We start from the raw sequence: 27,479 nt of genomic DNA on the forward strand, positions 1-27,479 counted from the left end.
TAAGCATACAGGGAACATAAAGACTGACACAAAGAGTTTCTATAGACACGTGAAGAGAAAGCGACTGCTAAAGACAAATGTTAGGAAGGGCGTTGACCAGTCAAGGGAAGACGGACAGGTCAAGGAGGCATGGATGAGGCTTGTAGGTAGGAGGTGGGGTGGGGGTTAGGGTGTAACTCTAACCCTAAACCTAGCCCTAACCCAAACTCTCAGTCTAATCCCCACTCCACCTCCTACCTACCAGCGTAATCCCCGCCTCCTTGACCTGTCTGCCTTCCCTTGACTGACGAACCCCCCTCTTAACTCCTCACCAACACTCACTTTTACTGGCTCCATCGCTGACTCTTTGATCTGTCTGTTTCCTCTCCACCTACCTTCTACTCTATCCATCTTCTATCCACCTCCCCTTCTCGCTTTATTTATTTCAGAATCCCCTTCCCCTCTCCCATTTCTGAAGAAGGGCCCAAACCTGAAACGCCATCTTTCCTGCTCCTCTGATACCGCTTGGCCAGCTGTGTTCATCCAGCTCCACACCTTGTTATCTCAGATTCTCCAGCATTGGCAGTTCCTATCATCTCTGAAATGGTATGTTGGCCTTCATTCCGAGAGGTTTTGAGTACAGGAGCCAGAATGTGTTTTTGCAGTTGCACAGCGCCTGAGTGAAGCCGCACCTAGAATATAGTGTGTGCAGTTTTGTGCTCCCTTTCTGCAGAAGGATGCTGTTACTCTCTTAGTTTATCAGTGCACCGAATGTTTATCAGGCTGATTCGGGGGATGGCAGATCTGATGTATGATCAGAAATTGACTCGGTTAGGATTGTTTTCGCTGGAATTCAAATGAATGAGGTGGATCACACAGAGACTTATAAAATTCGAACAGGACTGGACAGGATAGATGCAGTTCCCAGTGGTGGGTGTGTCCAGAACCAGTGGTCACAGTATGACGATTCAGGATAGACGATTTAGGATGCTTGTGAGGAGGTATTTCTTGACCCAAGGAATGGTGAGCCCGTGGAAATCATTACCAAAGGAAGTAATTGATGGTAAAACATTGAACGTATTCAAGACATGGCTAGATATAACACTTGGGGTGAATGGGATCAAAGGTTATGGAGAGAAAGCAGGATTAGGCGATTGAGTTGGATGATCAGTCATGATCAGAAGGAATGGTGGAGCAGACTCGGAGAGCCAATTGGCCTCCTCCCTGCTCCTATCTTCCATGTTTACAATAGCCACTCTCTGAAATGCAAAGCTTGAGCAATTGTGCAACTTTGAGCTGGGTGCTGGGAGTTTGGTCAGTAACGAAGTTAGGTAAGGCTCGGCAGGACAGCGCTTGTTGCTGTTTCTAACATTTTCACCCTGTAGGACTTGGTCCTTGCTGTGCTTCAATGGAAGAAGTTAGCTAATTGGAGATATCTGCAAGTTGTTAAGGTTCCAATGGTTTAAAGTGATTTGGGGAAGTGTGGTATTGTTCATAAAGTACATCATGAAGATAAATAAGATAAAAGAGAAAAGAATGACGAGAGTAAGATGAGGGCCAATCAACCATAATAGTGGGAAGATGTGTGTGGAGTCAGAGGAGATAGGGGAAGCACGAAATGAATATTTTTCAACAGTATTCACTCTAGAAAACGACAATGTTGTCGAGGAGAATACAGAGATACAGGCTACTAGAGTAGGTGGGATTGAGGTTCACAAGGAAGAGGTATTAGAAATCCTACAGAGGGTGAAGATAGATAAGTCCCCTGGGCCGGATGGGATTTATCCTAGGATCCTCTGGGAAGCCAGGGAGGAGATTGCCGAGCCGTTGCCATTGATCTTTAACTCGTCATTGTCTACAGGAATAGTGCCACATGATTGGAGGATTGCAAATGTGGTTCCCCTGTTCAAGAAAGGGAGTAGAGACAACCCTGGTAATTATAGACCAGTGAGCCTTACTTCAGTTGTTGGTAAAGTGTTGGAAAAGGTTATAAGGGATAGGATTTATAATAATCTGGAAAGGATTAAACTGATTAGGGATAGTCAGCACGGTTTTGTGAAGGGAAGTTCGTGCCTCACAAACCTTATTGAGTTCTTTGAGAAGGTGACCAAACAGGTAGATGAGAGTAAACCGGTTGATGTGGTGTATATGGATTTCAGCAAGGCATTCGATAAGGTTTCCCACAGGAGGCTCTTGTACAAAATGCGGAGGAATGAAATCGTGGGAGACATAGCAGTTTGGATCGGAAATTGGCCTGCTGAAAGAAGACAGAGGGTGCGAGTTGATGGGAAATGTTCATCCTGAAGACCAGTTACTAGTGGTGTACCACAAGGGTCGGTGTTGGGTCCACTGCTGTTTGTCATTTTTTAAAAATGACCTGGATGAGGGCGTAGAAGGATGGGTTCGTAAATTTGCAGACAACACTAAGGTCGGTGGAGTTGTGGATAGTGTCGAATGTTGCTGTAGTTTACAGAGAGACATAGATAGGCTGCAGAGCTGAGCTGAGAGGTGGCAAATGGAGTTTAATGTAGACAAGTGTGAGGTGATGCACTTTGGTAGGAGTAACCAGAAGGCAAAGTACTGGACTAATGGTAAGATTCTTAGTAGTGTAGATGAGCAGAGAGATCTCGGTGTCCATGTACACAGATCCTTGAAAGTTGCCACCCAGGTTGACAGGGCTGTTAAGAAGGCATACAGTGTTTTAGCTTTTATTGATAGAGGGATCAAGTTCCGGAACCAAGATGGCATGCTGCAGCTGTACAAAACTCTGGTGTGGCTGCACTTGGAGTACTGCGTACAGTTCTGGTCACCGCATTACAGGAAGGATGTGGAAGCTTTGGAAAGGGTGCAGAGGAGATTTACTAGGATGTTGCCTGGTATGGAGGGAAGGTCTTACGAGGAAAGGCTGAGGGACTTGAGGCTGTTTTTCGTAGAGACAAGAAGGTTGAGAGGTGACTTAATTGAGACATATAAGATAATCAGAGGGTTAGATAGGGTGGCTATGAGAGCCTTTTCCCTGGGATGGTGACGGCGAGCACGAGGGGGCATAGCTTTAAATTGAGGGGTGAAAGATAGAGGACAGATGTCAGAGGTAGTTTGTTTTCTCAGAGAGTATTGAGGGAATGAAACGCTTTACCTGCAACTGTCGTAGATTCTCCAACTTTCGGTACATGTAAGTCGTCATTGGATAAGCATATGGACGTACATGGAATAGTGTCGGTTAGATGGGCTTCAGATCAGTATGACAGGTCGGCACAACATCGAGGGCCAAGGGCCTGTACTGTGCTGTTATGTTCTATGTTCTATAAACAATTGCACCTCCCAGTCGCAAACCATTTTAACTCCCCCTCCCATTCTTTTGACGACCTGTCCATCATGGGCTTCCTGCAGTGCCACAATGATGCCACCCGAAGGTTGCAGGAACAGCAACTCATATTCCGCTTTGGAACCCTGCAGCCCAATGGTATGAATGTGGGCTTCATAAGTTTTAAAATCTCCCCCTCCCCCACTGCATCCCAAAACCTGCCCAGCTCGTCTCCTCCCCCAACTGCATCCCAAATCCAGCCCAGCTCATCCCCGCCTCCCTGACCTGTTCTTCCTCTCACCTAACCCCTCCTCCCACCTCAAGCCGCACCTCCATTTCCGACCTACTATCTCATCCCGCCTCCATGACCTGTCTGTCCTCCCCAGACTGACCTATCCCCTCTCCACCTCCCCACCTACACTCTCTTCTCCACCTATCTTCTCCTCTATCCATCTTCAGTCCGCCTCCCCGTCTCTCCCTATTTATTTCAGAACCCGCTCCCCATCCCCGTCTCTGATGAAGGGTCTCGGCCCAAAACTTCAGCTTTTGTGCTCCTGAGATGCTACTTGGCCTGTTGTGTTCGTCCAGCTTCACACTTTGTTGTCTTGGATTCTCCAGCATCTGCAGTTCCCATTATCTCTCCCTTCAGCCCAACTGCCTATTTTCTGTTCTTTGACCAATTCTGAAAACATGCTAATATACTATCCCAAAATTATGTGTTTTTTCTTATATTAGGTAAACTTCGGGCGATATTTTTTCAAGTGCCATTTTAAAATCTAAACACAATACATCTACTGGTTCTGTTTTATCTATCCTGTCTGTTACTTACTCAAAGAATTTTTTCAAAATTGCCAGGCACAATTTCCCCACCATGAAGCTATGCTGACTTTGCTTGATTATATTATCTGCTTCCACTGTTATGGACTCGATCAAATCCCCACACATAGGTATCAAGGAGACAACATAGACTCAAACTTTTATTTAAAGACAATTCTAAGGTGCTGTGTTCCAGATGTAAATCGATTGGGCACACCACTCAGCTTTAAGCAAAACCACTTTCCCCCCAGTTAAAATGCAAGCAAAAGAAAGAAGAATTAAGATTAGTTTAACTCTACTGGAAAACTTAATTGAATAATATATGACTTAACGACCAAACAACAACTGTTCCAATATCATAATGTCCCACAAACACATCTTGGCAAAGGCAAAGTCAGTAAAACAGATTGTCTCACATGATTCTGGTAGCAGAAAGAGAACCCCTGCTTTTAGCTGTAACACAGAGAGAGAGAGAGAGAGATAACAGCTTCCACAGCCAACTTCAAACCTCAACAACTGTCGAAATCTCAACGAAAACCTTGGTTCTGTGGGAGCCTGACATGACCCATTCATACTGAGATAGTAAGAACTGCTGATGCTGGAGAATCTGAGATAACAAGGTGTAGAGCTGGATGAACACAACAGGCCATGCAGCATCAGAGGAGCAGGAAAGCTGATGTCTTGGCTGAGACCCTTCTTTGGAAATTACCCATTCATGCATGCTGCTTTTGTTGTTACAACTTCCAAAAAATAAAACCCCAAGGCCTCACGAGTTGTTTATTGGTTTCGAGAAGAACACAAGCCAGGACAAAATACACCTCTTAAAGCCATAGTATTGCCAGACCACATGACCTGCTGTTGCAGCTTTTACAACAGACTGCAATATTTTCCCAATGAGAGGTTGCCTATTTTTTGTCATCCTTCCTTTTCATATCAAGTTGTTACATTGGCAGTATTCCCATCTACTGCTTGAAATGTTCCAGATTCCCGGGATATTTGGAAGATGACTGTCAGTGCATCCAGTATCTCTGTGGCTACATCTTTTAATATCCTAGTGCAGAGTACATCAGGTCCAGGATACCTCTCGACCTTTAGCCCCATTAGTTTCCCGAGCACCTTTTCTCTGGTGATATTTCCTGTCTGCTTTTTGCTCTTTGTTCACTAAATATTTTTGAGATGGTATTTGTGCCTTTTGCTGTGAAGACTGACATAAAGTATTTATTTGTCTCATTTGCCATTTCCTGATTCCCCATTATTATTTTTGCAGCCTTCATTCTTTAAGGGATCTGCGTTCACTTTGACCTCTTCCTTCATTTGTTCAAATAAGCTCTTATTGTCTGTTTCTTTTCTATTTCTCAGCTTTGAAATCTTTCCTTATTTCTGGTTTCCCACTAACCTTGGGCACTGACTGTTGAATTGGCAGAACATTGGAGAGAATGCTGAGGATATGGAAGTTTTGGTCTGATAAATTGTACTCGACATGGTGCTGTTGCCCCAGCTCCTGCTCAGGTCTCTCCCAGTTGAAATGCCAAATAGGAGCCTGCCCATGCTCTTCACATCTGCCCTGCAGCATTAAATGGCTGGAGGCAGGACATCAGGCACCCTCTTGGATGGAAGTTCTACCTTGTCAAACTCCTGGCCACTTAGAGCTCAGAAGAGTCTGAAGTTGCTGATGGCTGGAGGGCGGGTCCCCGACGAGAGGTACGGAGTGGTCGAGGGTTGTTAGGGGTTGTTGAAAGGTTGGATGAGAGTTTAAGGGTGTGAAGTGCCTAGGATCAGGCCAAGGGGCCTGCGAATGAGGTTCCCCTTCCAACTCACATTTTCTAGGCTGGATTATGCATCTAAAGCTGACTGTCTTTCTGATTGACATCTATCTCCTTAGGCAATAGAGGGGATCTCTTAAATTGCCATCAATTGGTCTCAGCAGGCCAAAGGATAGGCAGGCTGCTTGACAGTTCCCCAGAACTTCCACACATATACACACAGTGCCCTCCAGATTTTATGTGTTTCTTCCCACCTTCGTATCTGTGGGATGGGGCTGTATAATCGAGCTCATGCAGTGCTAAAACAAAGAAGTTATCCTGAACCTTGAAATAGGACTGGAATGATGCAGCCAAATCTGGTGACTAAACTTCAAGGGTAATAATTTTGGTAGTATTGAATAATAATGATGAAATTTACCCAACGTATTTTAGGAATGTGACATTTTATCAACAAATTTAGCTAATGCTATTTTCATTGGAGTACAGGGGATTAATAAGTAGTTAATGAAACATAAAGGATTATGATCAGTTGGGGTAAAATAAACGTGGAAAGGCTGTGTTCCCATGGCTGATGGATGATGTTACAAGGAGAAGGGAATGCATTCATGTTTTGGGGAAAAGATGTAGGGGTTGTAAAGAGGAATTTTTTTGAAGCAGTCAATGTTCATGGGCCAGGATCTTGCTGCCTGTGGAAGGGTTAGAAGCCGAGAAAATCAATGATTTCAGTCACATGAATGCATATCTCTGGGCGCTTCATTCCTCACATTGCCATTAGATTTTATTTATGGAGGTTCTGTTATATTTCGAGTGGTTCGACTGGCATTTAATGTTTTGATGAAGTTTGCCAGATTTTGTTGGCATCATGTGAACTAACATTGAAGTGATACTTGGTTAACTACTAATTGTTTTTGGTAGACACTGTAGAACATAGCATATGTATGACAAAATAGCAAAATTACAAGAGAAATCTAGTTCAAAACCTAGGTAACAGAGCACCTTTTTAAAATTAACAAGAATGTGTGATTAACACACTTAATAGCTGTGGCATAGTGTGATTTAAAAGAATGCTGATTACCAGAAGTGAAATATGGGTTGTAAGATCCAATATTTTAAACGGGTAAAGAGCCAATTAGATTGTACTTTGGATTTGGATGTCGTGAGAACGAACATCGGTTGAAAGAGATGGATGTTTGAGGTTAAATTGTTGTGAGTCCTGCTTCATAAATATAAAGGAGGGCTTCATGACATAGAAAGCTACTGTTCCTCCACCATTGTTCTGCAGAAATTACTGAACCAAACAACAGAATATGACCAGCATCACTGACGGTTCCCTTGTTAGATTTGACATTTTGCATTTGAGAAGGAAATGGCCTGTTTCCATCATTCCAGAGTACTTTTGTGAATCCTTGTATTTATTTCGAGGCCAAATAAAGGAATTAATTTTATTTAATAGCTCCAATAAGTTAAAACTGTAATTGAAGTTAGTTTTCTTCCTCCTTTGTAGTGGATCTGTTGGAGTTGCACCCAGCACAACGCGTCTTGGATCAACACAAATTGACACAAAACGAGCAACGTCGAAATGTGACTGAAGTAATCAACTGTTTGACGACCATTTATGATGGTTTGGAACAAAATCACTTGGTCAATGTGTCACTCTGTGTCGACATGTGTCTGAACTGGCTGCTGAGCGTCTTTGATACGTATCTATGATTTACACTTTAATGTAGTATGTTTAGATTGTCCTAAGGTGCATGAAACTGCATGCGACGTATTGGATTTTGATATGTACATGATCAGTTAAGTAAATGTGAAGATTGTTGACTGATTAAAATCAATCCGAGTATTGATGACATAAGGTTTCAGTATGTTCTAATTTCATTTTAGTTCAACAGAGAAAGTAGTTGAAAGTTTGAGCGACTTTTGTTTTAAATCATAAAATTGAAAGTGATATACTTTTGATTCCATTTGGTCAGATCTGTACAGGATCATGTAGACGTCTTGACACTCTGATTGTAATGCTCTTCACGGTGACAAATGTTAGTGCTGGAGAAAGATGTGTATAAAGTACACAATATGAACATCATCCAGTTAATGTCAAGGAATAAATGGCTTTGTGAGGGGCAGGTCATGCCTCACAAACCTTATCGAGTTCTTTGAGGATGTGACTAGAAAAGTTGATGAGGGTCGAGCTGTGGATGTCGTGTATATGGACTTCAGCAAGGCATTTGATAAGGTTCCCCATGGTAGGCTCATTCAGAAGGTCAGGAGGAATGGGACACAGGGGAACTTAGCTGTCTGGATACAGAATTGGCTGGCCAACAGAAGACAGCGAGTGGTAGTAGAAGGAAAATATTCTGCCTGGAAGTCAGTGGTGAGTGGTGTTCCACAGGGCTCTTGGTCCTTGGGCCTCTACTGTTTGTAATTTTTATTAATGACTTGGATGAGGGGATTGAAGCATGGGTCAGCAAGTTTGCAGATGACACGAAGCAAGGAGGTGTCGTTGACAGTATAGAGGGCTGTTGTAGGCTGCAGCGGGACATTGACAGGATGCAGAGATGGGCTGAGAGGTGGCAGATGGAGTTCAACCTGGATAAATGCGAGGTGATGCATTTTGGAAGGTCGAATTTGAAAGCTGAGTACAGGATTAAGGATAGGATTCTTGGCAGTGTGGAGGAACAGAGGGATCTTGGTGTGCATATACATAGATCCCTTAAAATGGCCACCCAAGTGGACAGGGTTGTCAAGAAAGCATATGGTGTATTGGCTTTCATTAACAGGGGGATTGAGTTTAAGAGTCGTGAGATCTTGTTGCAGCTCTGTAAAACTTTGGTTAGACCGCACTTGGAGTAATGCGCCCAGTTCTGGTCGCCCTATTATAGGAAAGATGTGGATGCTTTGGAGAGGGTTCAGAGGAGGTTTACCAGGATGCTGCCTGGATTGGAGGGCTTATCTTATGAAGAGAGGTTGACTGAGCTCGGACTCTTTTCATTGGAGAAAAGGAGGAGGAGAGGGGACCTAATTGAGGTATACAAGATAATGAGCGGCATAGATAGAGTTGATAGCCAGAGACTATTTCCCAGGGCAGAAAAGGCTAACATGAGGGGTCATAATTTTAAGCTGGTCGGAGGAAAGTATAGAGGGGATGTCAGAGGCGGGTTCTTTACACAGAGAGTTGAGAGAGCATGGAATGCGTTGCCAGCAGCAGTTGTGGAAGCAAGGTCATTGGGGTCATTTAAGAGACTACTGGACATGCATATGGTCACAGAAATTTGAGGGTGCTTACATGAGGATCAATGGTCGGCACAACATCGTGGGCTGAAGGGCCTGTTCTGTGCTGTACTGTTCTATGTTCTATGTTCTAACTGTGTCATTGTGGTATTTTCCAGACTAATTGTCCTTCAGCTTATCTCAGTCAGATTGTTTACTAAACTCCATTTCGGAATAATGTTATGCACTTCACTTGGAAATGTATGAGGACTGTGACAGTATATTGGGGAATCCTTGCAAGCGGAGAGAATTTTATTTTCTTTCAGTCCGGGCTGGATATAATTCTAGGACTTGGAGATGAAAGTCCGGGGTTAAACTTTCAGTGTCCTTCTATACACCCCTAATCACCTCCAATATTTCATTTATATTAAATTGAGCTTCGTCTGCATGAGATGTGTTCCAATATTATATCATTATTGTGACTGTCAATTTTGACATTGTTCATTAGGTGCGTAGCCTTCATATTGATTGCAGCTCAAGGTCCTTCTGGATGTCAAAACCAAAATGTTGCATTTTCCAGTAAAATTGCAGACATTGAGCGGAAATTCACACTAGGGAGTACTGAAAGGCATGGATTATTTCTCAGTACCACCCTCATTAATACTTTTTCTACCTGCCAGACAGAAACTAGACTCTCAGAATTACCGAAATGAAATTCTGAGTGGGTGTGTGGTGCTTGCACATTGCTCAATGCTCCTCTGGACCTCCAACTTGGGTAGTAGTCACCAGCATCTGCAGCCACACCCTTCAGTAGCACCCCATCTCCACAGTTTTGACATGTGGCATGTTCCAGCCTCAGCACATCTCACATCTGCTTTCAGTACTCTTCTGTACTTCATTGCTGCATTTTGGATTGCAGCAGCCCCCCTCATTGCAGTGCTACTGCCAGGGCACTTTTATATGCAGGAACAGGCACCCATTCGTGTATTGGGCCACGTTACACATCAGGACACCTTGCTTGAGCTCTCCACTCTCATTTTGTCCCTGCATGAATGCTAACAGCTCCTCTGCCTTGTCTTCATTTGCCTTGTCTTTTTATGGGTTGCCCCCTCCGCCACACCTCACAGACTCATAATGCTAGTATATTGATTAACCTTTTGGCATCGAGACAAAGCCAGACAGCTTGTCATGTTTGTCAGCAGTCATCAATCAAAGGAGTGGGTGTGTTGCCGTTCAGCACCGTGATATGTTGATCTCACACCTGCAGCATGTGCCAGCTGCAGAAGCACAGAACGCGTTGCATTGTCTCCAACCTCATGCTCATGCTTCAGGTTCCGAGGGGAATGGTCTCCAGTCAAGCGAGGCCGTTTCAGGCAGCAGATCTAGGTAACTCCAGGGCATTGTCTGATATCACTCGAGGGGCTTGGATGCAATCAGTTGGCTGCTCAGGATGACCATCGTCAGGACACTGTCCTCATAGGTTGTGAGAAGTCGAACGTTAGACACCTCACTACCTGTGTTGGCTCTTTCTGCCCTACTGTGGGCTGTTTTTCCTGGATGAAACAAAGGGAGGGATTGAGTGAGATGAAATGAGCTGGTGCATTTGTTAGTGCTCATGTATGTTTGGGAAGGGAGGTGAGGTCTCCTGGGTGAGAGCAAGAGGCACAGAGACATAGAGGATTAATAGCCTTGGCCCTCAAGTAGGCGAGAGCAAGTGAAGACAGACATTGAATGCTTTGGTGAGAATGGTATTACATGAGCTGTGCTGAAGGGTGGTGCAGAATTAGAGAGAGGGTGAATGTGAGGTAGCACAGAACAATGAGGCTCTTCTTCTGTTGGAGCAGGGGTCACTGATCTTGCAGCACTGCTGGATGGTTCTTTTGGTGGTTGAGCCTGCATTGGCACTGGACAGCCTTGGATCAGTCTGGCCGAGTCTTGTGTCGTGGCCTCCTGTGCTTGTCCTTGGGAAAGAGGACAGTTCTGCACTGCACCAATCCATCCACCAGGACCTCCAGGTCCCTAACTGTAAAGTAAGGTGCTAATTTCCCCTTTCCTGCCCTGTCTGGGACAAATGCTATGAACGGTACGAGGCAGTTCTGGATTCTGAGCAATTTACTGGTCCACAATAGCCTTCAAACATGGCACGAGTGCCAGTAATACCGGGATGGTCCAGTTACTTTGAGTGGAGAACTAACTAGCGTCGGTTGAGAGAGGCACAACAGGAGCATTGTTGCCAGTTATTGAATAGGTTTGCAACAACAGAGTGAGAAAATTTCTTCGGTCTTTTGGAGAGATACTGTCCTTGCAGTGCAATAAAAATGACACTGAACTGATTCATTCCAGTGTTTTAGACCTGAAGATTTAAGAACAGAATTAGATCATTCAGCCCATTGAGTGGGATCTATCATTCTCAATCCCATTCTCCTTTGTCCATACTAAGCAAGAACATATCTATCTATGCCTGAAATCAACTCTGACTTGGCCTCCACAGCTTTCTACATCAATGAGTTCCACAGAATCGCAACTTTCTGACTGAATAAATTCCTCCTCATCTCCATCCTGAAGGGTGGTCCCTTTGACTCTGAGGCTGTGCCCTCAGGTCCTAGTCTCTCCGACTCGTGGAAACAACATCTCCGTGTGCACTCTATCCAGGCCTGACTGACCTTCAGTGTGACCCCCTTCGTCCTTCTAAACTCCGTCGAGTACAGACCCAGAGTTCTCAGCCACTCCTCACATGACAGTCCCTTCATCCCCAGGATTATGTTTGAGAACCTCCGCTAGACCCTGACAAAGGCCCGCACATCCTTCCTTAGATAGATGGCCAAAAACTGCTCTTAATATTCCAAATGCAATATGACCAGAGCCTTACACAGCCTCAGCAATACATCTCTGCTCTTGTATTTTTGCCGTCTTGAAATGAATGCTGACATTGCATTTGCCTTCCCAACTGCCAACTGAACCTGCATGTTAAAAGAATCCTGAACTGGGGCATCTTTGTGCTTCAGATTTCTGAAGCCTTTCCCCATTTAGAAAATAGTCTATGCCTGTAATGCCACTTCTCGAAAGACTCTCTGTGACCTCCCAATCCCCTCAACACTGCCTGCCTTTCCACCTATCGAAATGTCATCTGCAAACTTAGCAACAACCCACTATGGACAACAATACCATCAGTTCCTTTGTCCAGATTGTTAATGTATAATGTGAATGGCTGTAGTCTGAACTCTGATGACTGCGGAACTCCTATAGTTGCTGGCTGCCATCCTGAAAAAGACCCTTTTATTGCCACTCTGTGCATTCCGCCAGTTAGCCAATTCTCTGTCCGTGGCAGTACCTACTCCCTAACACCATAAGCTCATTTTTTTAAATTTTGAAGCCTCCTGTGTGGGACCTTCTCAAAGGCTTTCTGGAAATCCAAACAGATAAAGTTCAATGGTTCTCTTTTGTTTTAACTCACTGGTTACATTCTCAAAGAATCTAACAGAGACCTTCCCTTGACAAAGTTGTGTTTTCTCAGCCCAATTTAGCATGTATTTCCAAGTATTACCATGTACTTCCAAGTACTCTCCGGCCTCATCCTTAATAATGGACTCTAAAATCTGACCTAATGACCAGCGCCAGGCTAACAGGTCTATAATTTCTTGTCTTTTGCCTCCCTCCATTTTAAACAGGGGCGTTATATTTGCCATTTTGTACTCCTTTGGGACCCACCCTGACTCCAGTAATTCCTGAAAGATCACCAATAACTGCATGGTTTTTTCACTTATCTCCTTCAGAACTCTGGGGGGCAGTCCATCTGGTCCATGTAATTTACCATCTTCTCGGAATTATAGAATTCCTACAGAGCGGAAAGAGGCCATTGGGTCTGCACCGTCTCCGCAAAGAACATCCCACCGAGACCCAGCCCTGTACTGTTTCCCCGCAAGCTCACATTTGCCATGGCTGATCCACCTTGCCTGCACATCTTTGGACTGTGGATGGAAATCAGAGCACCTGGCGGAGACCCGTGCAGACATGGGGAGAATGTACAAATTCCACACAGACCCTTCAGCTTCTCCTTTGAGATGGTCACCACACTCACTTCTGCTTCAGACTCCCTTAAAGTTCTACTACTGGTGCCTTCCAACCTGAAGACTGATGCAAAATACTTGTTCAGTTCCTCTGCCATTTGTTTGTTCCCCAACACGACTTATTTGGCCCCTCTTGAAATTTTCTTTGGATTTTCAGGGGTGTTTTACAATAACAATATTTACTTTATTGTGTTGACAAATGGATTATTTAGATCATCACAGAAACAAAAAGCAAAATTCATCAGTACTCTCAATTAACAATCATATATATATATTAATATCACAATCAATGCATTTCCATCAGGTAAGCACGTAGCTGGAACTTTCTAACCTGGCAGTTTTCACTTTTCATTTCTCAGATTTCACTCTCAGACAGAACAGTTGATGTTGACACACTGTTCATTAAAAATAGCATCCACTGTATTTTTCCCCATGTTGTAGCTCGTGGGCTTGTGTCACCTTAACCCATAGAGTCCATGTTCATTTTCAAGCAAGTTATTACTTTCGTGATTTCAGGTGTTACATTCAGAAGGGTACCATGCTGCAATTCGAGCCTGCAGTTTCCAGAGTAATCCCAATGTGGAAGATTTTGAAAAGTATGTAAGTTTCCCTAATTTACTTGTCTTTTAGATCCAAACTTGATGAAGACCACGGTCCAGATTTCTGTTCTTAACAAGAATGCCTATTTATTACAACTGCATAGATTCTAGCTACAGTCAGATATTTACAAACATTGGACACATATCTGTACAAATTAAAACTGTAAGCCCCCTGTTAAATCATCTTCCTGCAGACAAACATCGAGGGGAGAGGGATAAAACATGGATATTATAGGTGTAAAAAAAAGGCTAAGTAAGCTGTTCAGTGGTCCCTGTTCACAGGATTTGCAAAGATGATCTTGAGGATATAAAACAAATGAATAAATATCCTGGAGTGACTTATTATCTATTAAAACATGTGTTGATGATATGGCATTGCTATGATCATAAAATAGAACGTTGTCCAATTTCCTATGAGCATTACCGTAGTTTGCATTTGTATTCTCCATGTCGGGAACATACTTAATTGGTACTTTACTGATTAAGTGACCTTTGCTCATCTACAGTGTTCAGTTGCAAACAGCCAATAGTTTATTATTATAATTTCGTAACTTTGGTTTGGAATTTTGTCATAGGAAATGTATTTCACCTACATTACCCTGTGTAATTGTAGCCAATCCTCCATTGGCAAAGAAACACAACTACAGAAGTTAATAAAAGAAAGAAGTGTATTTATGTAGCTCATTTTATGGTCTCAGGCATAAAAAGTACTTAATAGGCAGCTAAACTACCTTTGAAATGTCGTCACTGATGTAGCATAAGAAAACCTGTTGTATTTAAAATAGTCAGAAGTAAAGAAATATGAAATAATAAAGAAAGAAGAAATAGTAAAATAGATATGAAATTATGAATGTAAAGAAATATAAAATCTTCAGCCCTTTGCGAGTGGAGACGTAGAATCAGGAGATGCAGAGTCAGTATGGAGCCTACCAGGGAGGAGGCAATTCTGGATCTGGTGTTGTGCAACGAACCGGATTTGATCAGGGACCTCGAAGTAAAGAAGCCATTAGAGGTAGTGACAATAATATGATAAGTTTTAATCAGCAATTTGAGACGGAGAAGGGAGAATCGGAAGTGTCAGTATTGTAGTTGAAGAAAGGGAACTATGGAGCGATGAGGGAGGAGCTGGCCAAAGTTCAATGGTTCAATACCGTAGCAGGGATGGCAGTGGAACAACAATGGCAGGTATTTCTGGATATAATGCAAAAGGTGCGGGATCAGTTCATTCCAAAGAAAGATCCTAAGGGGAGGCAGGGGCGGCCGTGGCTGACGAGGGAAGTTAAGGACTCTCTAAAGATAAAAGAGAAGTATAACATAGCAAAGATGAGCGGGATGCCAGAGGACTGGGAAGCTTTTAAAGAGCAACAGAAGATCACTAAAAAGGCAATACGCGGAGAAAAAAATGAGGTACGAAGGAAAACTGACCAAAAATATGAAGGAGGATAGTAAGGATAACAAAGTGTGGAGCTGGATGAACACAGCAGGCCAAGCAGCATCTCAGGAGCACAAAAGCTGACGTTTCGGGCCTGGGTGAAGGGTCTAGGCCCGAAACGTCAGCTTTTGTGCTCCTGAGATGCTGCTTGGCCTGCCGTGTTCATCCAGCTCCACGTTTTGTTATCTTGGATTCTCCAGCATCTGCAGTTCCAATTATCAAGGAGGATAGTAAAAGGTGTGTTGAAAAAAAAAATGGTTAAGACTAGAATTGGGCCCTTGAAGACAGAAACAAGTGAATTTATTATGGGGATCAAGGAAATGGCAGAAGAGTTGAGTAGGTACTTTGGAACTGTCTTCACTCGGGAAGACACAAGCAATCCCCCAGATATAATAATGGCTGAAGGACCTAGGGTAATGGATGAATTGAAGGGTATTTATGTTAGGCAAGAAATGGTGTTGGATAGACTGTTGGGTCTGGAGGCTGATAAGTCCCTGGGACCTGATGGTCTGCATCCCAGGGTACTTAAGGAGGTGGCTCTGGAAACCGTGAACGCATTGGTAATCATTTTCCTATGTTCTCTAGATTCAGGATCAGTTCCTGCGGATTGGAGGGTGGCTGATGTTGTCCCACTTTTCAAGAAAGGAGGGAGAGAGAAAACAGGAAATTATAGATCGGTTAGCCGGACGTCAGTGGTGGGAACGATGCTGGAGTGAATTATAAAAGATGAAATTACAACTCATTTGGATAGCCGTAACAGGATAGGTCAGAGTCAGCAGGAATTACGAAGGGGAAATTGTGCCTGACTGATCTTCTGGAATTTTTTGAGGATATAACTGTGAAGATGGACAAGGGAGAGCCAGTGGATGGGGTGGACCAGGACTTTCAGAAAGCCTTTGATAAAGCCCCACAGAGGAGATTAGTGAGCAAAATTAGGGCACATGGTATTTGGGGCAAAATACTGACTTGGATTGAAAATTGGCTGTCTGACAGGAAGCAGAGAGTAGTGATAAACGGGTCCCTTTCGGAATGGCAGGCGGTGACCAGTGGGCTACCACAAGGTTCAGTGCTGGGACCGCAGCTGTTTACAATATACATTAATGATACAGATGAAGGCACTAAAAGTAATATTAGCAAATTTGCCAATGACACAAAGCTGGGTGGCAGTGTGAAATGTGAGGAGGATGTTATGAGAATACAGGGTGACTTGGACAGGCTAGCTGAGTGGACGGATGCATGGCGGACGCTGTTTCATGTGGATAAATGTGTGGTTATCCATTTTGGTGACAAGAACAAGAAGGCAGATTACTATCGAAATAGAGTCAAGTTCGGTCAAGGGGAAGTACAACGAGATGCAGGTGTTCTTGTACATAAGTCAATGAAAGCAAGCATGCAGGTACAGCAGGCAGTGAAGAAAGCTAATGGCATGCTGGCCTTCATAACAAGAGGAATTGAGTATAGGAGCAAAGAGGTCCTTCTGCAGCTGTACAGGGACCTGGCTTAGAAGGACGAGAGGGTGTCTGATTGAGACGTATAAGATTGTTAAAGGATTGGATACTCTGGAGGTAGGAAGCATGTTTCCGCTGATGTGTGAGTCCAGAACCAGAGGACACAGTTGAAAAATAAGGGGTAGGGCATTTAGAACAGAGTTGAGGGAAAACTTCTTCACCCAGAGAGCAGTGGATGTATGGAATGCTGTGCCCCAGAAGGCAGTGGAGGCCAAGTCTCTGGATAGTTTCAAGAAAGAGATGGATAGAGCTCTTAAAGACAGTGGAATCGAGGGTTATGGGGATAAGGCAGGGACAGGATACTGATTGTGGATGATCAACCATGATTATAATGAATGGTGGTGCTGGCTCGAAGGGCCGAATGGCCTACTTCTGCACCTGTTGTCTATTGTAAAAGTTAATTGTATAAGAATGATTAAGACGGTCCCATATTTCTGGTGTTGGCAGCTTGTTCAGATAGGGAAAGCAAGGTTGATCTTGATTCTGCTCCTGTTTGTTACACAGAAGCCTCTTCGAGCAACAATTCTTGCATGTTGATGGGACGTTGAAACGCAGGTAGATTATCGTGATCACTTGTTGAAAATGGATAGCAGCTAGTAGTTCTCTTTCCTCTCAACCAGTGACCAGTAGGCAATGGTCAAACAACACCTAACCCAGAGGTCACAAGCTCCCCTGAGACATGATGTCAGTTGAGTCTCATGAATAACTACCTGCAGATGAGTTATCTGTCGATAAAGCATGGTATTAAATCTCACATACACTGCTCTCAACCATTTTATTCGAAGTGTTTATCACTCGTTGCATCGAAACAGATCACACAAACTGAATTGGCATCTGCACAAATACCAACATACAAGTTCCATATAGTGGCATTTTGTTTAAAGTTGTATTTATAAAATGATCGGGTGAAGTATTAATCTTCACAAATCATATTAAGATGCTACAGAAATCTATGGAAGTGAGAAATTTGCTTTTTGATTCAATACATGTGTGACAAATGACAATTCAAAGAGATCTTTGTTTCAGCTGGAGTGGGTTGCGGAGTCGGCCTCATTCGGGGCATTTAAGTGACTATTAGACAGGCATATGGATGGTCATATAAGATAGGGGTGGAGTTAGATAGACCTGAGGTTTCGGGTAAAAGTTCGGCACAACATTGTGGGCTGAAGGGCCTGTACTGTTCGATGTTCTATGTACCTTACGCTGTATTCAAATAAGTAAAGTCAGTCAGTGACGTTCTGCAACTTCCTTTTCCAGAAGTATGAGTGGAAGAATCAGAGTGCTTTCTTTGAAAATTGGCTTGACGTGACTCTACAAGGGTCATCTGGAGGAAAAATAAAGGTGTCAGTACTAAATCTATCATTGCTGATACACATGTAAACTGTAGATTTAACTGTATGTAAACTTTGTTCAACAAACTAGCACACTCAATAAACTGACAAAAATTATACACCAGATGTTTACTGTATTCTCATCATCTTGTGATGTATGGTGAGGATGCAAGTGAAAAGGCACTCTGCCAGTAAGTTTTAATTGAGGCAAAGTTGCCTCATTACTGAAGTCATTTATGCTGTAAATGAGGGAGAACAGTGATGTGTATATCCCAGATAATAAAATGTGAGGCTGGATGAACACAGCAGGCCCAGCAGCATCTCAGGAGCACAAAAGCTGACGTTTCGGGCCTAGACCCTTCATCTGATGAAGGGTCTAGGCCCGAAACGTCAGCTTTTGTTCTCCTGAGATGCTGCTGGGCCTGCTGTGTTCATCCAGCCTCAGATTTTATTATCTTGGATTCTCCAGCATCTGCAGTTCCCATTATCACTGATACAATGTGTATATCCCATGCATTATGTTCCTATTATTGAGTGTGTGTTTTTTGCGTGTGTGGACCTATTGATCAACTGGAATTTTTGATTATTCAGCTCATTCCTGGTACCGCAGGTGCTGTTTAACAAAAGGTTTGCTGTATTAGTATATTTCTGTATTTAGTCACTGCCACATGAGTGTTAAGTCATAACTTGGTCTGTGCAGAATGTGCACAGTGCATTCCTGCAAGATAAATGATGCGCTACATATGTATGATGCTATTGTTTCTCAAAGGCACTAACCTTAGCGGCTGTTTTTGTGACCAATAATGTTTTCATCATTCGCACTGGGAAAAAGATTTGGAAGTGCTGTATGACTCTACTGCTCACTTGCAGCAGTGATAACACTGAATGTGAGGTAATGTTTTTGCCCATTTGTTGTTCTGTTGGTCAGCAATGTATCTCACAAACTAATGGGCATATTTCATTGAAAGCTGGTACGTACGGGTATGGTCCAAGGAAGAACTGATTAGTTTTTGACAGATCCAGATTTATTTCTCTATTTTTTAAAGCAACAGTTAAAATTGGTCGGATAGGCAAATGATCATCTTTCTGGAATATTATTGATTGATTTAGAATGTTGTGGATTGTGTCAGCCCTGATAGTAGAATTTGTCATAACTATCAAAATATGAGCAGATTTTTGAGAGCAGATTATCAAATTGGCCTGAAGCTTTCTCAGTGAGATGGAAGCTTTTAAGAAAAGGATTTATTTTATCGGCCTTGCATTTACAAAGAATCAGTCAAGTGGAGAAATGCCTCAAAGAAAAGCTGTGTAATTGTCGTCTCATGGATGTTTTTTGCACAGGAGGAGGCCGTGCGGTCCGTAGTTCCTGCACTGCTCAACAAAGATCTGTCTGCATCGAACTCACAGGACATTGCTTTCCGTTTTGATTGTTTGGCTCATAGCCCTGAAGCCTACGGCAACACAAGTGAATATCTAAATACTTAAATATTCAGACACTTTCTGAATCAGCCACACTTTCAGTCAGTGAGCTCAGGACTCCCACCACACTGGGAAAATAGGTTCTCCTCAACTCCCCTCTTAGCTTTCTACCTGTGAACTTCAATCTATGCCCCCTGTGTATTGACATGCCTACGAATGGAAAAAGCAGCTTCCAGTTATCCTTTCTATGCCCTTCAAAATCTTAAACATCTTTACCAGTTCCCCTTGTCTGCTTCAATCTTGGCATCGGTCAGATGGGCAGGTCAGTGGCAGATTGATATAGCCTGAAGAAGGATTAAGATAAGAGAGTACTTAATGTGGCAAAGCCTGTCGTGCCCGATGGAGGTCAGCAACGGCAGTCAGCAGTGAAGTCCACTGGCAAGGATGGGCGGGCCTTAGCCCAGCGCAGGGGAATACGAACCGTCATGGGGGAAGCCTCGGTCAGAGTGTCTGAAAACTCGTGGCTTAAGAAAGGACTGTAATGTTTGACTTTTTAAACTTTTGTTTTTATTTTTCTACTGTTATACGAAGAAGACTGTAGTGCTGAACTTTTTAACATATTCAATTATTTTTATAACATAGAGCATGGAACGGTACAGCTCAGTACAGGCCCTTCGGCCCACGATGTTGTCCCGAACTATTACCCTCATCCTAAGGTCTGTCTCACCTCCACCACTACCTTATCCTGTCATCCATGTACTTGTCTAATGGCCGATTAAATGCCCCTAATGAGGCCGACTCCACTACCCTCTCCGGCTTTGCGTTCCACTCCCCTACGACTGAGTAAAGAAGGATGGATAAATTTTCTACATTTGCAACTGAAATTTCGTACCGAGGTACTTTGTACCTGAGATGGCACCGTCTGAGGTGGCATTGCACTCCTGTACCCTGTATTGAATATGTGTGATAATAAAACCTAAGTCTAAATCTAATGCATAGCAGGACACTGGGAAGCTTAGAGGAGAAAAGGGATCCTAGGGTGCTAGTTCATAAATTCCTGAAGGGGTCAGGTCAGGCTAGTAAGGGTTGTTACAAAGACATATGGGACATCTCCCTTTATCAGATGGTAAGAGTGGGGAGGTCACTTTGTGCTGTTTAAAAGTTTGGTTAGGCCACAGCTGGAGTTGTGTGTGACATTTTGGTCACCACCCATCAGGAAGGATGTGATTGCACTGGAGGGAATGAAAAGGATGTTGCATAGGTTGGAGCATTTTAGCTGTGAAGAAAGGCTGGAAAAATTCAGATTATTTTCTGTGAAGCAGAGAAGTTTTCGGGGTTGAGTGGAGGTCCTGATAGAGGCATATAAGATTATGAGAGGTAAAGATAGGTTGAATAGAAAGCATTGTTCCCCTTAGTTAAATCATCAATAACGGTAGGGCATAATGTTAAAGAGAAACACGGGAAATTTAGCGGAGGTTTGAGGAAAATCGTTTTCATCCAGAGTGTGGTAAAGGTCTGGAATGCATTGCCTGGGAGGGAAGTTGAAACAGGAAACCTCACACCCTTTGAAAAGTACTTGGATGAGCACTTGTAATGGCATAATATTTTTGAGAATGGTCTAGTGTGTAAAAATGGGACTAGTATATGTCGCAGTGTGTTTTTAGAGGTACAGCCTTAGTGGGCCGTAGGACCTCTTCTGTACTCTATGATTCCATGAGAACCCCCAGCCCAGGCAGCATCTTGGTTTTTTCAGTAATGTCCAGGATCACACCCTTCATAGTGTGATCCCTTGCCTTGTTAGCCCTCCCGAGTTCGTCAGCTCACACTTTTCCTGGTTGAGTTCCAATTGCTGTGTCCAGCTGACCAGTGTGCTGATCTCCTCCTGAAGTTTATTCTTTCTGTCTGTCAACCAATTTTGGGTCCAGTGTACCACTTTGCCTTTGATCCCATGGCTGTTATTTACATGACCATTCCGTCGATATCCTCCTCACTAAATTAGTCATTGGCTAGCAACACGGTCATACACACTGTGTTTAAGCCAAAATGATGAATCTCGTTGACAAATTTCAAGGGTCCTTGTGGCAAGCCCTGCACAACCCCACTCAAAGCAAACATCCTGTCAAATAGATATCCCTCTACCATCAATCACCCTGTGCTCTCTGCCTCAGCCAGTTTTGGCTCCAGCGTGCCTCTTTGCCTTTGATCCCGTTGACTGTTGCTTTCTTGATCAGTCTGCCACGGGGGGCTTTACTCAGTCCACATCGAATGCTTAAGCTCATCAACACTCCAACATCTCCTCAAAAAAGGATCAAATTTCTGAAACGTGACCTCACCTTAACAAATCCATACTGACTATCCCTGATTAGTTCATGGAAGTACATTCTACCCCTAAGAATGCCTCTTTATAGCTTCTCCAGTGCTGAGATTATTCTGACTGGCCTTTAATTTCCTGGTCTGTTCCTCTCTCCATTTGTTCATCGTAGGACAATGTTCATCGTCCTTCATGACTTCACGTGTGATTGACAAGGGTTTGAAATTTGCTGACAGGGGCCCAAATATCTCCTCCCTCACTTCCCTTGCTCGCTGGTATACATTTCAGTTCGGCCTGTCGATGTATCCACTTTTAAATTTGCTAAACCAGCTGCATCTTCCGATGTCTAAACTTCTGATGTTCCTAGGTCCTCTGCCCTGATATCAATACTTGCAGTGTCCTTTTCCATTGTAAAGATTGACACAAAATATTCATTGAGGACAGTGCCCATGTTTTCCAGGTCCACACAAAGATTATCTCTGTGAAAAGAACGAGGAGATATTAGAGAGGTTTGAGATTTACAATCAAGAAAGAAATGACTTCCTTGGAGAATCATACAACATACATTGTCCATTGGTGCCAAGAAACAGAAGTTTTTGTTTCCACAGTTGTTTGCAAATAGCCAATCAAGATCATAAAATAATGTTTTAAGATAATTTACAAAGCAAGGCAATTGAGGAAGATATATTGGATGTATTGAACTCTTAACTACCTCCCTTAAGTTTAGGAATATCAGGTTTTTTCTTATGGATAACTTTTGCAGACCTCTTCAAACAAGGAGCTGAACCCACAGAATTATGTGACCAACAAAGCCTGAGCCTTTTGCTTCACAATGCAGTCCAGATCCCTCGGCAGCTGGGTGAGGTACCTTCATTTGGAGGCAGCAACATTGAACCAAGTGTCCGCAGTTGCTTCCAACATGTAAGTGTGCTCTGCGCCACTTCAGAAGGTCAAGCGGGTCTACTTGCCAGTACGAATTTTGTGCTCATTTTCGGTTTGAATGAGTTCCAGAGGCCAACATGTACCACCACTAATCCAAGGCTATCATGTTTATAAATAGTCAATGTTTTTAATCATTAATTTAATAAAAACAATGTCAGAAACCCCAATGATAGTGTATTAGATATGTCTGAGGACAGCGGATGTAAACTTGACATAATTAATCATGCAGCTGATCTTTTATTTTCTTCTAGGGCCAGAACAAACCAGAGATTGATGATAAACACTTTGTAGAGTGGATGAGATTGGAGCCTCGGTCCATGGTGTGGCTGCCTGTTCGACACCGTGTGGCAGCTGCTGAAACTGCAAAACATCAGGCTAAGTGTAACATCTGCAAAGAGTACCCACTCGTAGGTTTCAGGTGAGATGTGCAAACCAGCAGAAAGTTAGAGGGAGTTAGTTTTTAAAGAAAGCTTTTACTTTAGATGTTCTATTAGAAACTCCATCAGTCAACAACACAACTGAGATCATCACAAAACCCGAACAAATTCATGGACCAGAGAAGTAATTAGGACAAATTAAGTATCAACTTCTTTACCTTAATTTTTTGTGAGAGGTGAGTGCTGCATGCTTTTGGTATTTTGTTCGCAGTTGCATTGATCACAGACACTGTGGCTCAGAACGGATTGTGACTCGACTTCCGGTTGGTTCTGTAATTTGCAATTATTGGGAATTTACAGAAAGGCCTTTTTATTAGTCCTGTAATCAGTGTGTGTGCATCCTATGAAAGTGATTGCTGTGTTGTTGCTAAATGATCGATAAAACTTCTTGTCCACAACTAGTAAATTAAATTGCAGATTTGGACAGGATTTCTAAGGGGTAAATTGAACCTTTTTGGTTAACTATTCTCCTACATTTCTAAGATTGGCCATCTTGGAGAAGGTGCGTGTTACTGCCATTGATCTGATCAAACAACTCTCTGTCTGAGAAGAACTGGAGTGAGAGCCCAACTGTGGATGAAACTATGACTGCCGTAACTAAATCAAGAGCAACAGCGACCCGGAGTCAATTGAATTCCATCTGAAGCTTGAGGAATGGTGGCCTAACTCTGAAGGCCAAGATCTGTTAGCTTTTCATGGACTATGAGGAACAGGGCAGGATTTCACAGAATCTTTAAGATGCCATATCTTGTACAAAACTGAAGGAGAAATGTCAGATTGCTCAAAGAACCATGAGATCACCAGCCTTTGCATTGCTGGGAAGACTCTGGCAAGGTTACTTCTGAATAGGTTTATACCACCATGGCAAATGAAAACCTTCCGTGCGAAGGGAACTTTGTGAAAATGTTGGAGAGAGACAGAGCAGGACCAATTTACAATAACGATTCCAGGGTTGAGATATCTCATTATGAAAATTGATTAGAGGAATTGGGACAGCTTTCCTCGAAGATGCTGAGACTTAGAAGAGATTATTTTGAATCTTGCAAAATCATTTGAGGTCTGGTCAGAGTAGACGAGGGGAAGACTTTGCTCCTTGTGACAGAATTGAGAATAAGATGCAGAGGTTTGAAGTGATTGACTAAAGAAGTAACTGCAGTGTAAGAAATAGCTTTATCACAGTCTATAGAATGCATTACCTAGAGGAGGCAGTTTCAGTAAAAGATGCAAGAAAGCACTAGTTGATTAATTAAAGAGAAATAATGTGCAGGTTAAGGAAAAGGCACTAATTTGTGATATGTATTTGGAGATCTAGTTCAAACATGATGGACCAAATGGCTTCCTTTTACTGTGATTTGGACTTAAAATTACTTTAAAGTAAAGTGTAATTGGCTCTGGGACACGGCGGAAAAGGGTGAGGTAAACAGGACGTGAGTGATCGCAGACTTGACAGTTCGAGGGACAGATAGGAGATTTTGTAGCCGCAATCAGGAATCCAAACACAGAACTTGCATGAAAGAACAAAGAAGAGGAATAGATTCAGTTGCCCCGAGCGAAGACTGTGACCACACCTTCACCCGCTGTTGGAGAATCTGCCTGATATGAATGAACCAACCACCAATAGGTCCGCAACCAAAAAGCACAACTTTCCTCGCGTGTTCATCCAGTGAGAAGCACCAAGAGGAAGGCAGCCTTTTTCCTACATTTTGTAAGCTTGATCATTTGGGAAGAGAGCCCCCCTTCTCTGACATTCTGTTCTCTAAAGATCAAATGTATTGGTTCCTGATGTTGCGTGAGGCCAGTGAACTTCCACAATTCTACCACACTGTTGCTTCCAAATCTATTTCTTTCCTTACCATCTTCTCATGTTTCATCTTCTCAATCAACCGTCTGTCTGTGTTTCTTCCGAATGTTGTTCAGAAAAGTAATTCCTTTCATCCCTTTAACTTCCAAATTATGTTTGTTCCTCACGGAAACTGGTATTCTGCTTCACTTTATCTATTGCCTTGAAAATTCTGGACTAATCTGTAATTGACAGTGAGTTTCCTGTTAGCAGTGCTATTTACAAGAGGATTAACTGAACTTAACCACTTCAGTGCATAATTTAATATTGCCTTGCATATCTCCAAAAATTTTAAGAGCCTGCTGTTTGTACTTTTATGTTGGTTTTCATGGCTATTTAGTTTCTGCTCACACATTTGAGTGCTTGCTGAGTCTCAGAGTTTGGCTTCATGACAGGAATCCTGAAGGCAATATCCTCTGTTTTGCACCATCTCATCGTATTGATGACCTACATTCTGTATGCAGTTCTATCCATTCATCTGTTGATAATTTCACACTACATTGATCAAGTCCTTCCATTTCATGAGAACATTTTCCATTCTTGCAAGGGATTTGGCTATCACTGGTGAAGTTATCATTTGTTGTCCTTCACTAATTGCCGTGGAACTGAGTGGATGGCTGGGAGGGTGGTTCAGAGCTACCTACATTGCTGTGGCTCTGCAGCCACATGTAGTGGTGTAAGGATGATCGAATACTCCCCGAAAGGACATGAGTGAATCGGATGGGTTTTTACCAACATTTGTTGATAGTTTCATGATAGTGTTGCTGGAAATAACTTTTAGTTCTGGGTATTTTTTAATGAAATGTAAATTTGACCAGCTACAGTGTTTGAACATGAACCTACATTCTCCAGAGCATTTAGCTCAATGATATTGCCACTATACCACTGTGACTCAGCCATTATTGCAGTTTATTTCTTCGCTATTTCTTCTCTTTCCCTGGAGTACTTCCCTTCTGCTGTCTGAGCTGAAAATGTGTGTCCTCCTCCTTCAGTGTTGCCTTTACAGCTTCACATGTTACAATCGCTGCTCGTCAGATTTACCTTTTCCAGGAAGATTCTGGCAAGGTTACTTCTAAATAGGTTTATGCCACCATGGCAGATGAAAACCTTCCATACTATGGGAACGTTGCAGAGCAGAAGCAATTTAAATAATTCCAGGGATGGGATATCCCATTATGAAAATTGACTGGGGGAGTTGGGACAGTTTTCCTCGACTGACCTAGCATTTGCTTCTCCCCACACAATTTTGCCGTTTCTTCAAAATAAAAAAAAATACATAATTTAACTACTTAACTTGCATTCCTTGGATGGTTAAAAATATCCAAACAAAAATGAACATTTCTCTTACTTCTTGTTCTTCCTTAATAGGTGCCGCAGCCTCAAACACTTAAATTATGACATCTGCCGAAGCTGTTTCTTTTCGGGACGCACATCCAAGGGGCACAAGTTACATTACCCAATGGTGGAGTACTGCACTTCAGTGAGTAATACATTGTTCCACTTGATAGAATTATTCCGATCTGTGGAAACTTAGGGATTTAACCATTTAAATACAATCTGCCCTCAAAGTTGAAGTAGTTTGCTAAAATGATAAAAGGCCAACAGCTTAAATCAGGCGTCAATACCAGAAATACAATGTTGTGCAGAAGCTCTTTGAGGTCAAGTTGAGGCTCATGCCCACTCTTTTCTCCAGCTTTGTCACCACCATTCTTAATCTCATCAAGAACAAGCTTCCCAGTGGCCTGAACAGGATGGATGGAAAACCTTTTCACCTCAACCAGTTAAAATCACAGAAGAAAATGACACTGACCTCGCTTCTGGAGCTTCAGTATGTGGTTCACAACGTCATTTCCGCTCGCAGAAGTCTTCAAATCTCCCTTAAGGCCTTTGCAGAAGTATACTGAAGAATTAGCCTCAACCTTAAATTTGCCACCCAGGTTGATGGGGTTGTTAGGAAGGCATACCGTGTGTTAGGCTTCATTGGTAGAGGGATTGAGTTTCGGAGCCATGAGGGCATGTTGCAGCTGTACAAAACTCTGGTGCAGCCGCACTCGGAGTATTACGTACAGTTCTGGTCGCCGCATCATAGGAAGGATGTGGAAGCGTTGGAAAGGGTGCAGAGGAGATTTACCAGGATGTTGCCTGGTATGGAGGGAAGGCGTTATGCGGAAAGGCTGAGGGACTTGAGGCTGTTTTCGTTCGAGAGAAGAAGATTAAGAGGCGACTTAATAGAACCATACAAGATGATCAGAGCATGAGATAGGGTGGACAGTGAGAGTCGTTTGGCTCGGATGGCCATGTTTGACACGGTGGGGCATAGCTTTAAATTGAGGGGTGATAGATATAGGACAGAAGCCAGAGGTAGGTTCTTTACTCAGAGAGTAGTAACGGCATGGAATGCCCTGCCTGCAACAGTAGTAGACTTGCCAACTTGAAGGGCATTTAAATGGTCGTTGGATAAACATATGGATGATAATGGAATAGTGTAGTTTTGATGGGCTTCAGGTTGGTTTCACAACATCAA

At 43.0% G+C, this 27,479-nt stretch overlaps 1 protein-coding gene across 1 annotated transcript in view; it reads left to right on the top strand.

Annotated features, from left to right (window-relative positions):
- Positions 1 to 26,489, top strand: part of LOC132206800 (utrophin-like) — a 112,953-nt gene extending 86,464 nt beyond the window's left edge. Inside the window, exons 3-5 of the mRNA XM_059641846.1 lie at positions 22,500 to 22,657; positions 22,930 to 23,096; positions 26,324 to 26,489. Of these exons, the coding sequence (XP_059497829.1) occupies positions 22,500 to 22,657; positions 22,930 to 23,096; positions 26,324 to 26,489 (491 nt within the window). The remainder of the gene's footprint in view (positions 1 to 22,499; positions 22,658 to 22,929; positions 23,097 to 26,323) is intronic.
- The last annotated feature ends 990 nt before the right edge of the window (positions 26,490 to 27,479 follow it).

The sequence above is a fragment of the Stegostoma tigrinum genome, chromosome 43 (genome assembly GCF_030684315.1).
Source record: "Stegostoma tigrinum isolate sSteTig4 chromosome 43, sSteTig4.hap1, whole genome shotgun sequence".
In the NCBI taxonomy this organism is placed as follows: domain Eukaryota; kingdom Metazoa; phylum Chordata; class Chondrichthyes; order Orectolobiformes; family Stegostomatidae; genus Stegostoma; species Stegostoma tigrinum.